The 21,609-nt window shown below is 37.1% G+C and overlaps 2 protein-coding genes across 5 annotated transcripts; both read left to right on the top strand.

Moving 5' to 3' along the window:
• Window positions 1-251: 251 nt before the first annotated feature.
• On the top strand, window positions 252-13,051 carry LOC132278824 (lysine-specific histone demethylase 1 homolog 3). 4 transcript variants are annotated; one of them, XR_009471135.1, is made up of 9 exons: window positions 252-3,366; window positions 6,058-6,199; window positions 6,487-8,799; window positions 8,917-9,010; window positions 9,751-10,241; window positions 10,789-11,502; window positions 11,783-11,857; window positions 12,314-12,579; window positions 12,686-13,051. XR_009471135.1 is itself a non-coding variant. In XM_059780724.1 (9 exons), the coding sequence occupies exons 2-9, from the start codon at window positions 812-814 to the stop codon at window positions 12,377-12,379; spliced, it is 6,450 nt and encodes a 2,149-aa protein (XP_059636707.1). In that variant the 5' UTR covers window positions 252-511; window positions 808-811; the 3' UTR covers window positions 12,380-13,051. The 4 variants fall into 4 exon arrangements, 3 of the variants coding, with proteins under 3 accessions (XP_059636707.1, XP_059636706.1, XP_059636705.1); XM_059780724.1 differs by having other exon boundaries at window positions 252-511; window positions 808-3,366; window positions 12,314-13,051; XM_059780723.1 differs by having other exon boundaries at window positions 252-511; window positions 697-3,366; window positions 12,314-13,051.
• A 4,653-nt stretch (window positions 13,052-17,704) lies between these two features.
• LOC132278732 (V-type proton ATPase 16 kDa proteolipid subunit-like) lies at window positions 17,705-19,653 on the top strand. The gene is made up of 3 exons (XM_059780600.1): window positions 17,705-17,936; window positions 18,046-18,331; window positions 19,288-19,653. Exons 1-3 carry the CDS (start codon window positions 17,855-17,857, stop codon window positions 19,418-19,420), a joined length of 501 nt encoding a protein of 166 aa, XP_059636583.1. The 5' UTR covers window positions 17,705-17,854; the 3' UTR covers window positions 19,421-19,653.
• Window positions 19,654-21,609: the final 1,956 nt, after the last annotated feature.

Raw genomic sequence — 21,609 nt, 5'->3', positions numbered from 1 at the left:
ATATATATATTTATATTTATTTATTTATTTTTATTTTCGACTATGTCTACCAATTTTTTGTTGCATTGATGCCCCCAAAATATGAAAATGGTTAAACATGCCCTAAGAATTATTCCCACGTGAGCACAATGCGCAATAAGGTGGACCATCATCATCTATACTGTGTGAATTACATCTAAAACGCCCAAAATTATGAAAGTGGTTCAACAAGCCCTAGAAATTAGTCCCATACGAGCACAAATTGCACAATGCACAATGCACAATAAGGTGGACCATCTATTGTGCATTGCATCTAAAACGCACCGTCCTTAGCCGAATTACCCTAAAACCCATCTCTCTGTCTGGGTGTGGTCCTCAATACGTATCGTTACTTTTCATTATATATTCACTGTTTCATTTCATGTCTCTCTCTACTGGACGCAGTGTTTTAGGGCCGAGGACGACCTTCTCATTACAATAAGGCGACGTAACGCGCGAACATCACCGTCTTCGACAATCCATTAACACACAGGTCTGATCTTCTCAACGCCTTTTTCTTTGAACGTTACTAACTCTTCTCAAAAAACCCTAGGTACTGCTTTTTTAATTCATTGAAATTCATAGGCTGTAGTAGACAGGAGCATTGATAAGACTTGCCCATGAACTCACTGATTGAGACCGCACATAATTGTTTATATACGTTTCATTCTATTTTAGGGTTTGAATGGTTGTGGTGATTTTTGGGTCGGCTTCAATTTTGTGTATGGGTTTGAGTTTTTGAAGAATTGATTTGTATGTGAGATATGAGTGTTAATCTTTTTATAATAGAGAAATGGAATGCAATGATACGGATTCAAGATTGGTGCAAGAGGGTTCGGTTGTTGGTTCTGAGATGAAATCTGGGGTAGGGTTTGATGTGCAGTGTTTATCTCCAAAACCTAGGGTTAAGAAGATGGATGGGGAAGAGAGGAAGTCAGGATCTAAGAGAAAACTGAAACCTATTGAGGTTGGGTTTGATTCGGATGATAATGAGCCCATAGGGTCTTTACTGAAGTTTAAAAGCAAAAGAAACCCTAAGAAGGTTAAGGTAGGATTGGATGGTGGCAGTGATAAGGGCAAGGAGATTGAGGTCGGGGTAGAGAAACTGGTTGTTAAAGACGAAGATTTGGGGGGTATGGATGATACATTGGCTAGTTTTAAAAAGAAGCTGAAGGGTCCAAAGAAAGATGGTGGATCTGGGGTAACCATGGGAAGAAGTCTGGGTATGACTGCAGCGGAGCCCTCGGGTCAATGTTTGAATGGCCCTGTAAAGGATGGAGGTTTGGCTGTGGAATCAATTTCAGAAATTGTTGAGACAGGTCAGGTGATTGGTGACGGGACTATCAGTAACGAATTAGAAAGTAGAGGTAAAGCGAGGATCAAGAGAACCAAGCTTGCTTTTAACCTGAAGAAAAATGGAAGCAATACTGAGTCTGATGATGCTTTGGATTGTCAGAGATGTGGGGATGATTCCACACAGAATCAGGACGAGTTCGTTTTAAGGTCTGGAGAGAGTTCTGATCACTGTTTGGATGAAAATTTAGAAGATTCATTGTCTGAATTTTTCCGAAGAGCACAATCTGGTTTGATTAGGAAATCTCGCAGTTCTTTGAGATCGAAACAGAGAAGGGATCCTCAAGTTCTCAGGGAGGGATCAAGCCCAAGCTCCGCTGATCAGAACAACATTGAGATATCTCAGAGCTCCGTTGATAATTTGTGTCAAGTTTCTGACTGCAGAGAAAAGGATTTGTTATCCGGTGATCCCATGCAAGAGCTTGCTTCTGCACCAGTAACAGATGAGATTATGAGATCTAGTGATAACACATTTGGTGGATATTCTGAAGCAGTTCTGGAGGATTCAGTTCCAATTTCCTTAGTTCAAAGGTCTCAATCCTGCTTAAGTGCATGTTCTAATAAGATTGCCAGATCTCAAGACAGTGAAATCAATAGACAGACTGCTGGGATTCAACTGGGACCCACAGAGGTTTGCTGTGGCTCAGACCATCTTTCTGATGGCGATTCTAAGGAGTTTCTTTGTGTGAAAGTGAAAAACAATTGTTCTCTTCCTACTCAAGAGCCTACACCAGAAATCTGCAATTCAAATGATGGGTTAAAGAATTATTCATTGGGGAAGGCTAGAATTTTGGTGCATGATGATATTGATTTGTGCAATCTGGTATCTGCTTCAGAACAAATGGAGGAAACCCATCTGTTTGAGAAGGGTGTGTCAAATGTAGGGCCTAATGAAAATTTGGATAAACAATCTGAGGGTCTTTTGACGGTTTACCCTCCAATTACTGACCAGAAAAATTCTTCTTCTTTTGGAAAAGAAATTCAGGGACCTTGTTCTGATGATGATTCGTTGAATAGACCATGTGGATATATGTCTAACATGAACCTTACTGGAAAAAGTTTGGAGGGCTCAGCAAAAACCCCACCTCAAAACTCTTCGCCATGTAATGATAAGATGGAGATGGCTTCGAAATTTGAAATAGGGCTTGCTTTTGATCAATGTCTGAAAGATTCCCAGCATTCTCAGCCTCACTCATTCTATACTGCCACTGGTTCTCCAAAAGAAGCAGCTTTAAGTGATTATGAAGCTGCAAATCAAATTCATAGTGCTTGCATTGAGGAGCCAGATCTCGCTTCAGTTTCTTCACAAAAGGAAGATGTGTCTGTATCTGATACTAGGTCGCTTCCACCCACAATTTGTGGAGAACATGAATCTGAGATTGTTTTGATGAAATACCCGGAGAAATCCCTGGAGACTGGTGATAACTGTAATAATTATCTGCAGGAATTATGTCTTCCCGAGTCTGTTACTTCAATTCAGAAGTGCAACTCTAGTTCCCATAAAAAACATCCTTCTGAAGATGCATCCAAAGGGGCATGCATTCCGGGTCGGGATTATCTCTCTCTCGATGAAGAGGCCAATGGAGACTCTTCTCCAACCTTTATTGCAGATCGTAATGATAGTTCTGCCGAAGATGCAGGCTCTGTGCCTGATCCTGGAAATAAAGATAATAAGAAAATATTAGTCCAGCGTGTTGCGCGAAAGCCTAAAAAGTGTAGGCATGGGGACATGGCTTATGAAGGGGATGTTGATTGGGAAATTCTGATACATGAGCAAGGATTTCTTGGAAGCCATCAGGTTGGAGACAGTGACCAGTTCTTTAAAACAAGAGATAAGTTCAGTTCTTCTTCAGCTACAGTTGCAGAGGCTGAAAATGGAGGTGCAGCAGCAGTCTCAGCTGGGTTGAAAGCTCATGCAGTTGGTCCAGTTGAGAAGATTAAGTTTAAGGAGGTATTGAAGCAAAAGGGTGGGCTTCAGGAATATATAGAATGCAGGTTAGTTATCAGTCTCAACCTGACTGCATTGTTTACCTACAATGTTGTGTTTCTAGATGTTTACAATATGAATTTGGCCGCATTTAGTCAATTGGCCCTTTTTTTAGAATTTGTCATTATATGAAAGCTATCTTATTTTACGTATTTTGTCATTCATGCTTATGCTTGAAGTTATTAACATGCAATTTCAATCTTACTGTATAAGACTTGTGATTGTATGAGTTTTGACTGTATTCATTGTTGTGGAACCAAAAAAATATAATATTATTTATCAAATGCATTTGAGGAGCCAAGACTTCTTAGGATCATTTAATTATGACATCCCTTGAAGTTTGCAAATTTCACTCAGATTAGACTTCTACAAAAATACTCCGACACCCTATCAAAGTTAAAACCCCTAACAGAATATGTGAAATTACAAAGCTGCTCTGTCTAGTTCTAGTAATAATAGTAATAATAAACTGATTTGCCAGTGATTTGCTGATGTTATAGGGATCATTTGAAATGACAAAAGTAACCTATATAATCGTTAACTTCCAGAATCCCCTGCCCCACTCTTGCCTTTTTCTCTCTTCCCTCTCATGGATACGACTTGACCAGGGATGGTAGTGTTAGGAAGCCTTGGGGGAATAGTGGACGCTTATGAATTACGGCTCCGTTTAAAATATTCTTTTTGGAAAATATATATTTTTTTTCAGGTAAAATATTTTTTTATTTTTATTTGTCGGTATTTGGCAAAGGTCTATGTCGAGGTTGAGATCGAGTCTATCGGGCGGGGCATGTAAAATAACTTGCTGAAAATTGATGGATAAGTTACTTTTGTTAAATTTTTATATTTTTTTTCTTCGTAAATATTTTTTGACAACCAAACACTAGAAAATAAAAAAATATTTTCTGAAAAATATTTTACGTCCAACCAAACGGAGCCTAGATGCACAAAATTCGACAACAAATAAAAGTAATGATAACAATAATATAGATAATATCAAAGTAACTTGCGAAGGAGATGAAAATGGCGGAGATGGCTTGGTGGTGATGTTGTCGGGGTTTAGGAGGGAACTTTTTTCTTCTTCATATATTTTTGGTGAGTGTGTGCTTTGGGGGGGGGGGGGGGGGGGGGTGGAGAGGGTTGGAGATTTGTGGATGGTGGGATGCTGATGCACATTGGTTGGTTCATTGCAGTGCAGAGAGAGAATAACTTGGGGCCCATAAATAATTATGGTTAATTCATTTCTTGCTTAACTTTTCCTATTGATTAACATTGAGGGTATACAGGCCTCGTGTTTCAGAGTTGACTTCATTATTGGTGAACTCTTTTTTATTTTATTATTATTTTTTTTAATATAATATTTTGTACAGCAATAAACTGACAAAGGAGAATTTGATAATCAAAATATAGAAGTAGGGAAGTTGGTGGTTTCCTGTTGTAAGGGGGTTACCTTTAGTTAGACCTAACTCCATGGGAGGTTAGTGTAATTACCTTTCTTATATGTATACCTGGTATATTGAGCATTCCAATATGGCACTGACATAAAGGGATTGGTAGCATTACCAAGGATTCCTCTACAGGACAATTCTGGGATGCCTCAAGACTTCCTTTGTTAGTATCTATTTTATTTGGATTTTTGCAAATTGAGTTTGCTACTAACCTGTCTATCAGTTAGATAGAATAGAATGAAGTATTGCAATTCTGCAAGTGTTGCCTACATGGATCAAGGAAAATTGTTTGAAATAGTGATTATGATGTTTTCTGTTTCTTGGGGATATTCTTTGGAGATTTTGGATGTGGTACAGATTCACTACCAAACCTTATTCATCATTCAAAGAAATTTTACCAAAAGGATTTTCTGTAGTTTAGGCTTTTCTATGGTCCTTGATGCTTAAGTTGTTCTTCATTTAATTTTTTTCTTTTCCCTGTGCTATTTTTGGACCTAGGATTTCAAGTTTAGCCTCTTTATTCTTAAGACATAAATGGTAAGTGATTGCTCAGTTTTTGCATTATTTTGAGACTGGATTAAAGTGCTTTCTTTAAGAGTGCGGCTATCATGGGGTCTTCCTTCTTCCACTGTCCACATCCTCTCCTCTTATTTGCGCACATTTGGTTTGTTTATGAAGGGATGGGACACAACATCATTTTGGAGTCCATATGTAGTCCATATTTGACATATTCATCTCAAAATACATTTAAATATAGATGTAAATGTGGTCAAAGTTCAAGTTTCCCTCTCAGAATGTGTTTACTTCCATTACATTTAGAAACCAACCCAACTGTAGCTGGTGCTGGAGTTGGAATTTTGCTGGCAGTGTCTATGTTTGGGTGCTCACTAGTGGGACCCAGACTTGCCATTGATTCTTGTGTCTAGAAAATAAAGGAGAAAGTTTGTAAAAGCAATAGTGTTGCCCTCTTGAAAGCTGTTATTTTTAATCTGTTGTTGTTAACCTTTTGTTGAGTCAAAGGATATCAATTTTAACCTTATGATATGTTGACATGCCTGCTTTTTGCAATACTCATCCTCTGAACTTGAAATGTCTTCAGATGATTTTTTGGCCAATGCAAATCATCAAGCTATTTTTTTTTTTGGTCTGGTAACTTAGACTGATGTTTCTGTTTACAAAATGGTTGCCTCTTGATTTCCTGTTTAAATAATCTCTGCCTTCTCAATTAGAATATAATTGTTAACTGCAATGCAGGAATCAGATCTTAAGTCTTTGGAGTAAAGATGTTAGCCGTATTTTACCTATCACAGACTGTGGAGTCACTGCTACTCCTTCGGCTTATGAACCACCGCATGCTTCTCTACTTAGGGAGATTTACGCATTTCTTGACTGCAGTGTAAGTCTATTTTTAAATTTCATCATGGTTATATTTGATTTTGTTCCCCCTTTTTGCCTTTGGAGTTGATGTACCACTTGTTTCTTTTGAATGCTAGGGGAACCCCTGTGTTATGTTTTCAGTGACTTATCTGATGCCACACCCCTAACCCCCAAGGAAAAAACAAAAAATAGAAAGAAAAACCATTTTTTTTTTTTTTTAGTTTTTCAGCGGTGGTGCATGTTGGCATTATTTATTATTATTATTATTTTCTGTCTCGTTTCCAATTGCTAACATATTCTCAACAGGGTTATATAAATGTAGGAGTTGCTTCTGAAAAGGAGAGAGCAGAACCTAATGCTAAACATAATTTCAAACTTTTAAAAGAGAGAAATTTTGGAGAAAAATCTGGTGCTCTTGTTGCTGATTCAGATGATGGAGTTTCCTTTATCCTTGGCCGGGGTAGGAATTCTGAGGCATCCATGGAGACGAAAAATGGTGTCGTAGTTGATCATGAAAATCGGGCTGCAGGAGCCACTAAAGATGGGGAGCTTGTTACTCTACAGGCAGTTGAATTATCCACCCAAACAAAACCTGAAGAATGTCAAGCTGATGGATACCAGGAAAATGGTGGCATTGATGCAAAACTGCCCAAGAAAATGGTCGATTTGGATATTTGGATTTCTGATCCATCTTGCGAAGTGTTGGATGGTGGAATAGCCCCTGTTATAACTTCAGATTTCATGAAGCACTCGCATGGTGTTCAACCTTCCTCAAATGATTCCATAGAGGGGAATCATCGTATGCAGTGTGATTCAGAAGTCAGAAACAGAATCATTGTCATAGGAGCAGGTCCTGCTGGCTTAGCTGCAGCACGCCACTTGCAGCGCCAGGGTTTTTCCGTTACTGTTCTTGAAGCTAGGAGTAGAATAGGGGGTCGTGTCTATACGGATCGCTCATCCCTTTCAGTTCCCGTGGATCTTGGGGCTAGCATTATTACAGGTGTTGAGGCAGATGTTGCTACAGAAAGAAGACCAGATCCTTCGTCATTGGTTTGTGCGCAGTTGGGCCTTGAATTGACTGTATTGAATAGTGACTGCCCTCTTTATGATATTGTTTCCGCTCAGCGAGTTCCTGCAGATTTAGATGAAGGTTTGGAAGCGGAATTCAACAGCCTCCTTGATGACATGGTATTACTTGTTGCACAGAAGGGGGAACAAGCAATGAAAATGTCTCTTGAGGATGGTTTAGAGTATGCCCTAAAGAGGCGTCACAAAGTTCGATTGGGACGGAATTATGTGGAAAGTGAACTGCATAATTCAGCAGATTCCTTTATTGGTTCTGAACAAATTAGTGATGGAAAAATTTCCGAGAATAATAGTTTGAAGGAGATTTTGAGTCCTCTTGAGAGGAGGGTCATGGATTGGCATTTTGCCAATCTGGAGTATGGTTGTGCTGCATTGCTTAAGAACGTGTCTCTTCCTTACTGGAATCAAGATGATATTTATGGAGGATTTGGAGGAGCTCATTGTATGATTAAAGGGGGTTATAGCACTGTTGTTGAATCTCTGGGAGAAGGACTTTGTATCCACTTAAACCATGTGGTCACAGATATTTCTTATATCACAAAGGACTGTGGAGTAAATGATAACCAGTGTAGCAAAGTAAAAGTTTCCACATCAAATGGCAGAGAATTTTCAGGGGATGCTGTCCTTATTACAGTGCCTCTGGGGTGTTTAAAAGCAGAAAGCATTACATTTTCGCCTCCATTACCGCAATGGAAACATTTGTCCATCCAGCAGCTCGGTTTTGGTGTTCTCAATAAAGTAGTTATGGAATTCTCAGAGGTGTTTTGGGATGATTCTGTTGATTACTTTGGTGCAACTGCTGAGGGAACGAACCAGAGGGGCCAGTGCTTTATGTTCTGGAATGTCAAAAAAACAGCTGGGGCGCCTGTTCTTATTGCCTTAGTTGTTGGTAAGGCAGCTATAGATGGCCAAAATATGAGCTCATCTGATCATGTAAACCATGCTTTAACGGTACTCCGTAAACTTTTTGGGGAGGCTTCAGTACCTGATCCAGTTGCATCAGTAGTAACAGACTGGGGAAGGGATCCATTTAGCTATGGTGCATACTCTTATGTTGCCGTGGGGGCATCGGGAGAAGATTACGATATGTTGGGTAGGCCTGTCGAGAACTGTGTATTTTTTGCTGGTGAAGCTACCTGCAAGGAGCATCCGGACACTGTTGGTGGTGCAATGATGAGTGGGCTTCGAGAGGCTGTGCGTATAATCGATATATTGCGTAGTGGAAATGATTATACAGCAGAAGTGGAAGCAATAGAGGCTGCACAGAGACATTCAGACAGTGAAAGGAATGAAGTGAGGGACATTATGAAAAGACTTGAGGCTGTTGAGCTTTCAAATGTCCTGTACAAGAACTCTTTAGATGGGGCCCAGATTTTGACCAGGGAGGATCTACTTCAGGATATGTTCTATGGTGCAAAAACTACTGCTGGACGATTGCATCTGGCAAAAGAGTTGTTGAATCTTCCTATTGAAGCTCTGAAGTCCTTTGCTGGGTCAAAGGATGGGCTGAGCACACTCAACTCATGGATATTGGTATGTGTGTGTAGTTATTTATCATTCTGTCTCTGGAATATTTTGAATTTACAAGTGGTATATCATGCTTAGGCAACTGATTATTTCTGAGCATATATGTTGTACTTTTCATAACAGGATTCAATGGGGAAGGATGGGACTCAACTCTTGCGCCATTGTGTTCGTCTTCTTGTGCTTGTTTCAACCGATCTACTTGCAGTCCGCTTGTCAGGTATTGATCTCTCGTATCTTGTTCTATTTGTAGTATCTGTAAATGAGGACAACATTTCTGCACCTACTCATATATGGGTTTTGGTTTTTATTTTTATGTTTTTAGTATGTGGTCTTGAGGTATGTTTTGAAGAAACTTCCATAAGAAACTCCTCATACAGTTCCAGATGCCACCAAGATGGCGTCTGCTGGACTATTTATTACTCCCTGAGTCCCTGATAAGTGTCTCACTTTGGGACTCCGACTTTTTAAGAGGACATGTGTTGAAAATTACAAAACTACAGCCAACAAAATTTAGACAAGTACTTTATTTATTTGAAAACGTTTCAAAACCTAAGGACAATTTGGGAAAGTTAAAATTTGAAGCATCCCAAAAGGAAAGCAAGACACTTATTTTGGGACATGCCAAAAAGGAAAGCAAGACACTTATTTTGCAACAGAGGGAGTATATGTTTTAAGATAAAATAAATATGAAGGAATTGTATTTCCCAATTGTTTTATTTCCTTCAATATCAAGGGGTCGCTGTTATTCGTTGAAATTATCTTTGTGGCTGGTTGGTCTTTCATGGGATATTTAAGTGGTTGGGGGATGCTTGATTAATTGATATAAAGCTTCATTTATATTATGTCCTGAACGATTGTTAGAACTTCTCCTTCCCCGAAGCTAAGTTCGCACCCATATTTTCCTCTTGCATACTATGTTCCTTGCTAAGACTTATGATATGTGTACTGTTTGTGTAGGCATAGGAAAAACTGTGAAAGAAAAAGTTTGTGTGCATACTAGCCGTGATATACGTGCCATAGCAAGTCAGCTGGTTAGCGTGTGGATTGAGATTTTCCGCAAGGAAAAGGCGTCTAATGGTGGTTTGAAGCTACTGAGACAATCAACTGCTGTTGATTCTTTCAAAAGCAAATTTAATCTTGCTTCAGGAAAGGCACCTCCACGCACACATCATGGCACACCAGATAATAGAGGAAGTTCGCAGTTTTCTGCATCTGCTGGAAGTCATATGCCTTCAAGTGCAAACACGAAGAAAGTGAATGCCAAGCCTGTAAAATTGGAAACAAGGGCTGACTCAAAATCAGAGGTTAAGTCATCAAGGTCTCAAGGTTCAGTAGGCAGACAGGAAGCCAAAGGGGAGGAGGGCCAGAATTTTGCCATGTCTGCAGAAGAACAGGCTGCCTTTGCTGCTGCAGAAGCAGCCCGTGTTGCTGCTCTAGCTGCTGCTGAGGTTTGTTTCTATTGTTGTTTAACGTGTAAGCTGTACAATAACTTTTTTATGGGTACTTATATTTTATAATTTTATGGTATTAAAGTGTGTCATTTGAAAAAGCTTTTCACATTTGGACCTATATTCTATAGGTTCGTTTCTTTTCAATATCGAGCAGAATTTATTTTGGTCAAAGACCAAAGAACAAAACTTGGCTCTTTATTATCATCTATGTCATAACATTAATACCATCTCATATTATTTTCTTAGCCGGACTATTTATTTTATTTTTAGTATAGTAAGATTGTGCTAGAATTTTATTCTATATTCTGATTTGTTTAATATATCTAGGATATTTCTACTTATCAAATATACCTGCGATAATCTTCTATTGAGGTGGTTTCTAATTATTATTATATTTACTGGAAAAAGGCCTAGATGCCAGTGGCACTGAACTTCTGCACCCAGAGTGTGTTCATGGGATGTGGGTGGGGTTAGGGGGATGAATTCCTGCTCCGTCTTTCTCCTTAAATGTTTTCAACAATTCAATGGTTATCTAACATTGCAGGCATATGCATCTACTGGAGCCAAGTGCAACACATCGCTGCAGCTTCCTAAGATACCATCATTCCATAAATTTGCTAGACGTGAGCAATACGCACAGATGGACGAGTCTGATGTGAGAAAGAAGTGGTCTGGCGGAGCATTCGGAAGACAGGATTGTCTATCTGAAATAGATTCTCGTAATTGCAGAGTTAGGGACTGGTCTGTTGATTTCTCTGCTGCGTGTGTCAATCTTGACAGTTCAAAAATGTCAGTTGATAACCTCTCTCAACGTAGCCACTCGAATGAGATTGCATGCCAGTTGAACTTCAGAGAACACTCTGGAGAAAGTGCGCCTGTAGACAGCAGCATATTCACGAAAGCATGGGTTGATGCTTCTGGAAGCGTAGGGATAAAAGACTATAATGCTATTGAGAGATGGCAATCTCAGGCAGCTGCTGCTGACTCTGATTTCTACCAGCGGACTTTGCACATAAGGGATGAGGAGGACTCAAATATGAACTCAGAGGTACCTAAAAGGAAGCACAAAGGGTTAGCAAATGAGAGTTCTGCCTCACAAGTTACAGTAAACAAGGAGTTGGCTGAAAATCAACCCAGAGCGGAGCATATTAAACAGGCTGTTGTAGATTATGTTGCGTCGCTGCTCATGCCTCTTTATAAAGCAAGGAAAATTGATAAGGAAGGATACAAGTCAATAATGAAAAAAACTGCAACCAAGGTCCAATCTTTTTCTTCTTCCTGTTCCACCCTTTTACTTTTTGGGTTCTTATTATAAAATTTTCTTAAGAAAATAATTTTTGGTAACCAGTCATATATTGGCAATGCACAGTTGTTTGGTTGTGTCAGCAAAGTGGACTTCTACATCTTTATGCCAAAAGTCGTGGAAGCAAATTAACAGCTGTGGCAATGACCCTCCCTGTTATAGATTACTCTGCTTTGTTTACATGTATCCCCACTGCCTTCTCTCTTTTGTGGCCTTACCTTTCTTCTAATTTCAGGTAATGGAGCAGACTACTGATGCTGAGAAATCCATGGCTGTTTACGAGTTTCTCGATTTCAAGCGCAAAAATAAGGTGTGAACTTCATTTTTATGTTAATATAGTTAATATGTTCCATTGTAAAGTTGTCTCTGCAGAGATCCCATTCCCAAATATGCTCCTTCTGTTGCTGTGAATATCATCTTTCAAATTGTATTCCTTTCTTTTTGGCTGAGTTCCACTTCCTGAGGAGTTGGTGTCGTCAATATCCTGTCATTGCTTAATTTCTAATAATAGCCCAAATTATGTCTGATTTCTGATATGCAACATGAAGAGACCAGTTTTCCAGTTTTAAAATTTTAACCTATGTTGTGGGAATCACCCTCTACTGCCTGACAAATATTCATCTCAAGTACTTAGCGTCGGAGCCGTAGTGCTGTTTAACAATGTTAAAATATCTTTTCAGTTTAGGTTTCATAGGATGCCTGTGTGTGTTTTGATGTGTTTGATTAATTATTTTATTTTTTTCAATTTTATTAAATTGTCATGCAGATTCGATCCTTTGTGGACAAGTTGATTGAGACGCACATGACAATGAAACCAGTCGTTAAAACATGATGGTCCCGAAGATTGATTGATCATAGTTTCTGATGCCCTTCTGCACAACAGTCACGGAAGTGTGCTCCTGTTTGTTCCATCATGAGTTCACAGCACAAATCGGCAGTGGAATACCTCGCCAGGGTGGCGGCTTTGGATTGGGTTTCTCATTTAAAATTCATCATACCAGACCACTCCTTATGCTGCTAGTGATTCGGAAGGTGCAGTAGAAGAAAGGAGATGTTTTTATTTAACCATCTATCAATTTGATTATAGTTGACGGGCGTTCTTCTGAATTTCTGAACTTTTGGTGGCTTGCTGTTTCAGACAGAATTTGTGCTCGAGTATTACAGGAAAATATCTCTTTTAGTTTTGGCAAAGGCCTCCTGCATTGCAATTGTGCTCAATGCAAATGTGAATAGTTTAGCTCATCTGCATCACAGACATTGGTTCGGTGTTTTCAACAGGGGCTCACTTGCACAGGTTAATCTTAAATCAAGATTGTACTTCTAGGGATATGAAATTGAGAACCCCCCCCTTTTTTTGGGTAACCCCATAGATAAGACATGTTTTTGACCTTTTCTTCAGATTTATGTACAGAGTAGGATTGTTTTTGTATCAGCAAGTATACCAGATACTCTCTCTCTCAGTTCTTCTGATTTATGAAATTGAAACTCAGAATTTCAAGCGAAATGAATGCTTTCATTTTTTATTTTTTTTTTCTTCTTTCTTCTTGCATCTGCGGTCGTCTTTGTGAGAGATCTATGGTTTTCCTTTGCCTCAGCTCACTACCTCCCTCCCTCCCTTCCCTTTCTCTTTCTGTGGGGGTGGGTGGGGGAGTACATCCATGTTTGTTTGTCTCACATCAATATTTTTGAAGGTTTACCTGAGCATATCATGTTGATATATTGGTGATTGTACTTGTGAAAAGGTGAGATGCTTTCCTGTCAGTCTAGCTTCTTTTTTTTTCTTTTTTTTTTTTTAACTGTATAGCAGATGCAGTTCAATATCTCCACTTCAGCAAAAAAGCAAAATGTAGAACTTATCACGTTTTATGCCATTCCAAAGAGAAGTCATTCAAATTGTCATCCTCACTTTGTTCCAGCTTTAGCTTTGTTTAGCTTACACTTGTTTTTGGCTGTTGCCAGATTAAGAGAAGATACTGGTGGAGTCTCATGAATGAGAGGTATGCCCTCTTTTTGATTGTTATATATTTATTTTTTTCCATTCAGTACAATTGCAGTCTTCTTTTGACCTATCTTCTGTTCTTCATGTGCTAATGTTATGTTCTTCTTTTTCTGTCAGGCCTTGATGAGTTGTTTTTAATCTTCTTCTTTCTCTCTGAATGTGCCTGTTCAACTAGGTCTAGGGATCTGCTGTGATGGTGGCATTATAGTTTATGCTGCGAGCATATCTTGATTCTGAGGCTTTATTTATGTCAACAGATTAAAGAATATGGACTGAAATGAAATTTTCTTCCGACTGAGAAACTGAAAGTCGATAAATATGGTTCAAGTCACACCGAGGTGTTTGTTCACATATAATCTGTGTGATCAGGCTTATGTTATAGCTATTATATTAAGAAAAGTAGCATCTTATTTGATAATGTGTGGGATGGAGTTGTTTATTTTCTTTAAATTTTTATTTATTTATTTATGAGAATTTGTAAAGGTGAGCTGATGGGGGGGTGAAAGCTGTGAACTATTACCTATTTGTATGTCATCTATCTTTTAACTCTAAGCATAGTGGTGTCGGTGCTGGTGGTAGTAGTATATGAAGTTTTTCTATTTTTAGTCATTCAAGCTTTTTATGGACGGAATTCTGAGGAAAAAAACCCATCAAAACTTTGATAGTGAAAGACCCAATGGCAATTCAACTTCACCACATCCATACTCTATATGCATCCTGGGGGATAGACACAAACCTTGCTGTGGGTTGCACAAGAGAGAACTATACTTGCAATGGTGCTTGCAGTGTTGTTGTTGATGGTAATTATAGCGACTGACGTTGATGATCTAACAGCCATCTATAGCTCAACTGTGGTCGGTCGGTCGATGGTGGCTCTCGGTCTGAACATGCTAAAAGGTGATGTCACACAAAACCTTCATATGCCAGAGTTGATGATTGGTGGTTAGATGAATGCAGAGCAGACTCGAGTTGAGGACTACAACAAAATTCTGTGTCTAATTGGTGATTCTTGTTTTTTCTTTCTTTTCCTTGCCAATTTTGGATCTAAAAAGCTTCTATTGATTTTTGCGATAAATGTTTTTTAGGTATGGAGTAGAGTTAGATGGTTTAATTCTAGTTGCAGAATTAAAGATTTGCAAAGGAAATTAGCTTCTCTTTGGTACACTAGTGTAAACTTCGATAAGAAATGCATAATATATTAGGCTAGAGAGAGAGCTGGGATTAGCTTGGAAGAATATATTAGACTATGTGGAAACACTACTGGAAACAGAAGTCCATGATTGATTGACCGAGGCATGGTGAATATTTTTCACGGAAACTCAAATCACTAGGAGGAGGAAGAATGCTATTAATGGTATTGAAGATACTACTAGTCAATGGTGTGATTCTCTGGCAGAGGTGCGGCAAGTTGCAGAGGCTGAAAGATGCTTCCGAGGATAAACTGAAGATGGCTATTAGCTCAATCGACTTTACTCTTCTACAGTACTAGTCAGCGATATGAACTGAAAGATGCTTCCGAGGATGAACTGAAGATGGCTATTAGCTCAATCGAGCTTTTCAAGCCCCTGGTCCAGATGGGTTCACTCCTCTCTTTTATCATACCAAATGAGACATAGTCAAAGGTTATTTTGCTTTCTTCTTTCAACCCCTTTTCATTTATCTTCTGGCACTCTCTCTTTCGAAGTCTGAATCCCAAAATCAATTCAGAGAGGTTTTGAGAATTGCTCCGAATGAGGGTCCAAGAGGAGTCTTTTTGGGACCTTTTGGATAAGGTTTCAATTAAAACTAAAACATTCAGAGAAGTTCTTGTTAGATCTGTTTAGCCGCATTACCTGCTTATTCCATGCATTGTTTCAAGCTTTCTTCGGACATATGCAAGAACCTGTCAACTTGCCATGTTTTGTTTGATTGTCCAGTTGCACAATTGGTGTGGTGACTTAGTTCTCTTCGATTAAATTTTGAAAGTTGTAGTGGTAACTGGTATCAAAAGTGGGACTGGTTAAAAAAACTTTGGAATGGTGTACATGAATTTGATGTGTTAGTGTGTTACTCTTAGTCTTGCCTCCTTTGGATTATACTTTGTGCTGGGTGTCTAGAAATTGTGACGCATTTTTGCTCATTGTGTGAATAAATGGGCATTGCATCAGAAAGTTAACCGACCTTGAATGACATGTTTGGTCTTCTTGATTACTAGCAACTTTTTCTGTTGATTGTAATTCTCTTTCTAATTAATGTTAATCTTTTATATATATATATAATCAAGGGCAAAATAGCATTAATTTATCAAAATAGAAAAATTATCAAGAGTAATAAAATTTCTCCTTCAAATCACTTGGTTTAATGAAGGAAAAAAAAAAAAAAAAACCACCGGGTTTGATGCATGAAGTGAAATAATTTTATAATATGATAATGTTATTGATTAAATGGTAAAATGAGATACTCCTCTATTAGATGTCTCTTTTGGGATTAGATATAATCAAGTTTGAAATTTCTTAAAATTTTAAGGTATTTACAAAAGGATTTAAAATGAGATTAAATGCAAAATTTCCCTCGTAATATACAAAATATGCGATTACCTCCCTACTTTTTTTAATCAATTTGTGCAAATAAGGACAAATTATAATTTTGGCAATAAAATTATTAAATTAACCATACTCTACTGTTAACAAAAAGAAAAGAAAGGACATAAAAAAAAAAGCAAAAGGCAAAATGTGAAAGTTATCCTTAAATTCATATATGATTTAACGATTTTCCTTCTATATCTGTCATAACATAACAATACTCTACATAATTATATACACACACATACAGTCTCTGTCTTTGATAACACTGCTTAATTTGTAAAGAATGGCATGTTGTATTTGTGCACAAAGTTAAAATTTGAAAAATGAATATGTAAGTGCAAAAATTTGCAGATAAAAAATAAACAAGTCCACCCAAATGAAATACTAATAGAATTGATCCAAACTTCCTGATATTGCTTTGATGTGGCCTCCTCTAAATACAAGATGTAATTTTTTTATTTAATTTTCTCTCTATTTTTCATATATCTCTATTTTTTTTTTTTATGATTTATATCTATTTATACCGAAATTTTGTAACTCCTTAATTTTTCTCTTTATCTTTTTGAAGAGATTGGAATTGGATTGCTGATTTTTTGGAACAGGTCAAGTAACGTCTTCTTGGGTTGTGCTCTCCGCTGAACTATGGAATTTCTTGGGGCTTGCTAATTCCGGGTGCTCTATTTTAGAGAGATGTACAATCAGCAACACAGAAATTTTAGGGAGTCAAAAAAAAAAAAAAATAGAGAGAGATTATATTTTCTTATAAAAGGAGAGTTCTAGGAATGGAAGGAAAATATATAGAAATTGTAGAATTAAAAAAGAATATTTGCAAGAAAGACTATGTTTCTATATATATATATTGAAATAAATAATGTTTTAAAAAAATTAAAAATGATGTACAGATTCCAGAATCTCACTTGACAAACCAAATGAAATATAGTATCATAAAAATAATATAAGAAAGGATGTCTTATGGGTAATAGATTGCTAAAGGCAACATACTTAGAGAGAGAAAAAAAAAATTATAGAGGAAGATTTCCATGAATATGTCTTCAAGTCCATCCAAACAAACACATTCATTGTTTTAAATATATACAAAATTGATAATGGCATTATTGTTATACAAATTTAAAAATTTTTTTTTTTTAAAATGACATCACCAACTGCTATTTTTCAATAAATTTATTCAATAGGAGAAAATAATTTGCTCAAAAGATATATAATACAGAGAGTTATATATATTTTTGTAGATTTTTTTAAAAAAATGACATCACCAAATGCTATTTTTCAATAAGGAAAAATAATTTGCTCAAAAGATATATAATACAGAGAATTATATATATTTTTATAGCGTAGGAATTTTTTGTACTTAACCCTTTAAAATATTTTAACTTACCAAGTACACAAATATTTTGAAATATTCCAATGGGCAACTAATTTTGGACCGGGACTACTATTTACTAAGAATTACGGTGTATAATTTAGTAGGGAGTGCTATCTTTTATTAAGAATAAATAAAAAAGTGACAATATAAAATTCAAGGACTGAAATTGGAGGGTAAATATGTAATTAGAGAGAGTCTGTGGATCAAACTTGGTTTCCCGTTGTTAAGGCCTAGATCGAGACGACACGAAAAAGAGAGAGGCCATTGAGATTGATTGATCAACAACACTGTGCGGAGAGAGAGCCAAATTCTCAGATCCAATCGGTTTCTCTGCCAATCGAAGCCCTAAAAAACAAAAACATGACTGCTGCGGAATTCAGCGGCGATGAAACGGCACCGTTCTTCGGCTTCCTCGGTGCTGCAGCTGCCTTAGTTTTCTCCTGTAATTCCGTCAAACCCTAATTCTCTGATCTCTAGTTTCAACATCGATCTAGTCTTTACTCCATATAGATCTGTTATACATATACATGTATATCTATTTGGTGTTGCAGGTATGGGGGCAGCGTATGGCACGGCGAAGAGCGGGGTGGGAGTGGCGTCGATGGGTGTGATGAGGCCGGAGCTGGTGATGAAGTCGATTGTTCCGGTGGTTATGGCTGGTGTTTTGGGTATTTATGGATTGATTATAGCTGTCATCATCAGTACTGGGATTAATCCCAAGGCCAAATCTTACTATCTTTTTGATGGTTATGCCCACCTTTCGTCTGGTCTTTCTTGTGGCCTTGCTGGCCTTTCTGCTGGTATGGCTATTGGAATCGTCGGAGACGCCGGTGTTAGGTTAATCTCTCTCTTTAGATTTTTAATCTCTATTTAATGTATTAATTGTTTTATATATCTACATTTGTCTAGGATTGCAAATTTGTTTGAATGGGTACTTTGATCATCTCTCCCTTAGATTTATATTTAAGTTTATCTAGGTTTGCAAATTTGGTTGGATGGGTACTTTAATTTCTTTTTATATATAAATTTGTCTATGACTGGAAATTTTGATTGACTGGGTACTTGAATCTCTCTCTTTTATTCATTTATTTATTTTTCTTTGGTCTTTAGGTTATAACTTATATCTATGATCTATAATATATTAATTTGGTTTGATAGTGTGTTGGGCCTTCCAATTAATTGAATGTCAAACTAATGTTACAACATTCCGAAATATGTTGAAAAGCATTATTGCTATCCATGGTGGTGTATGTTTTATTTAATTTTTGGTGTGCTAGACCTTTGGTTTAATTGAATTCAATTATGGAAGTGGTGTTAAAAGATTTTTCACTCTTGTTTCATTGTTTTCTAGTTAATAATTAAGGATATATTGTCCTTGCATTCTCAGAAGTTTAATCTGGGGTCGGTGGTTCATTTATTGAAGAATGTTGATCCTGGAGTTTTCTTGTTAATCTATATTGTTTAGGTTCTTTTGGTGTTTGTTTGCTTTTTAAGAATGAGGTAGGAATAATGAAGCTTGTAACAAATGAAAATTTTAATTGGTAACTTGTCTGGCGATTTGGGCGGGGTGCCGAGATCTTCCCCTTGTAACGGTATAATTTAAAAATTTATATGCTTTAGTTGCATGCTTCTCTTGTGAACTTTAGTATTTTTGTGCATTAATGTTCAATTCAGTGAAATTGATCAAGTTGGCTTAAGTTTGTCCAGGAAGCAGATACCAGTGATTGCTTTGGTTGTGCTTCTTGTTTTCTTACTAAATAATTATTATTCTGATTTATTTTTGTATCTTCCAGAGCCAATGCACAGCAGCCAAAGCTTTTTGTTGGGATGATTCTCATTCTCATCTTTGCTGAAGCTCTAGCTCTCTATGGCCTTATTGTCGGTATTATTCTCTCTTCTCGAGCTGGCCAGTCAAGAGCAGACTAGAGGAAGACATTCTGCTTCGTGGTTGAGTGGTTTATTGCTATGGATTAAGCATTATTATTATTATTATTATTATCTTCTTTATTGTTTAGAAACACTAGTTAGTGGTTTGTGCCCCAAATTTCTTCTATTTGAATGATGATTGCTTTGCAAGATGGATTGGGCTATGTGCTCTTGATAGAATGTATATTAGGTAATAGTTCTTCACCTAAATAAAGTTGTCTTCTTTTCTTTGATGCTGCAATTTTTCAATTACCAATTTCAATTTGTAGAACTAATTTCTGTATTGTTGGCAAATTTCCTCACTTCTACATTTTGTTGTTTTCTTATTGTTTTTTTAGCTGGGTGTATATAAATTTTCAGTAAAGTTATTGGACTTCTTGAGATTCAATTTGCAGCCTTGATTAACCATTTTTTTGGGAGGCCACAAATTGATCAAGTTCAATGATAAAATATGATGCACAGGATTAGTAGAATGAAAAAGTAAGTAGATAGAGTTATCATTTTAATTTACTTCTATATCCTGCGGTATGTTGTCCTTGGCCTAGACCATAGCTTAGTATATAATCACACAGGAGCATTTCATCTGTTAGAATTAAGCTTTGAATTTCTGATTGTAGTAGATTTGAAATTAGATGATTAAACGTAAATGATTCTAATTTTTCAACCTATGAATAGTAGTGTGTGGTAGAAAGCTGGCCAAATTGCACGTTCGCTGAGTTCGTGTTTTCTGTGTCTCATAATGGTCGGATGTTTTGGGAACGGTATTCAAAGCACCTAACTATTATGGAGCGGAGGTAGGGATGACAATTTAATCCGCCCCTGCGGTTACCTGTCCCACCACGCACCGTTTATGACGATTTTGGGGGACCGTTTTATTTATTTGGACGAATATGGTTTGATGTAATAAAAACACGCACGGGTTTGGTGCGGGGGCGGGGGAAGGTCGCCCCGCACCGTCCCGTCCCGTTTAGATAAGCAAATTACTTAAGTACTCATATTTCATTAGTATATATATTTTCCACTATATATTTAGTACCCTATATAACAATATTAAAGTAAAAAATGAATTTGATTAAAAAGAAATTTGCAATGGTGAATAATTGAAGATGAGGGGGAAAAAAAAGAGCAAATTTATTTTAACAATAAATAAATTATGGTCTTAAACGGGACTGAGTAGATACCCGCGGGGGTAAAAATATTAAACGGTTACGGGAATGGGGTGAAAAATACTCCCGTTTTTGTGGTTTTGGGAGGGAACAGGGGCGGGGACGGGGGTGAGATTTTTAAACGATTGTAGGGGCGAGGGAGGGTACACCCCCCATTGCCATCCCTAGACGGAGGAAGTATAATTTTTGTTGGTATTTCATATTTTTGTAGCATTATCGGGATTCATTAAGAATAAGAATAATTATGAGAGGAGAAAAGAAGAAGTTATTCTTTAATCCACCAACACACTTTACATTTTTTTTTTTTGGGACGAATTGCGAAAACCCTCCTTGACTTTTCACCATTTGCAATAAACCTTCTTTTGAATTTTTAGCACAAAACCCCTCTCAACTAATCCGAGGGGGTGATGGTCTATCTTTTGAGACTAAAATGTTCTTAATTACGAAAAGCATCAACACTAGATTCAAAGGCAATATAAATACTATAATAACATTATGTATGATTATGGTGAAGCTCAAAAATCTGCATATCAATAGTGCATTAAGTCTTAATAAATTGCATCTCATTTGACAATAGCAAAAGCTTTTCCTGCCCAGTGAACTTTTATGCATTATAAAGAAATTGTCTCAAATTTTGTACGTACTGTGGCTTGTGGGTGACTTTAGCTTGAAATTTCTAGATTATTATTTTTATTTTTTATTTTTAGGAGAGAATAAGCTGGTAATAAGCATTTTTATTACTTGATACATCACCAGGTTAAGGGAGTTTAAAAGAGTTGTTGTTCTTTTTTAATTTTTAATTTTTAATTTTTTACTTTGGAAACATATCCCTTACCTGTTTATTTGTCAATTAAATTATATACCAATGGCTATTGTCACTCTAGATTAGTGTGCGCTCAAGCCACCCTTGTCTACACGCTAAGAGAGCTAGCGGACCAATTTTTGGGCACATGCATTAAAGCTATGTGAATATAAATGTATATTATATATCAATCAAGTTCGCGATTGGATATAAAATTATAT

Source organism: Cornus florida, unplaced genomic scaffold (assembly GCF_030987335.1).
Source record: "Cornus florida cultivar Cherokee Brave unplaced genomic scaffold, ASM3098733v1 CherokeeBrave_3.0.0_Hap2_Chr10, whole genome shotgun sequence".
NCBI lineage: Eukaryota > Viridiplantae > Streptophyta > Magnoliopsida > Cornales > Cornaceae > Cornus > Cornus florida.
The sequence above is the reverse complement of the archived record's forward strand: the minus strand, read 5'-3'. Positions and strand labels throughout refer to the sequence as shown.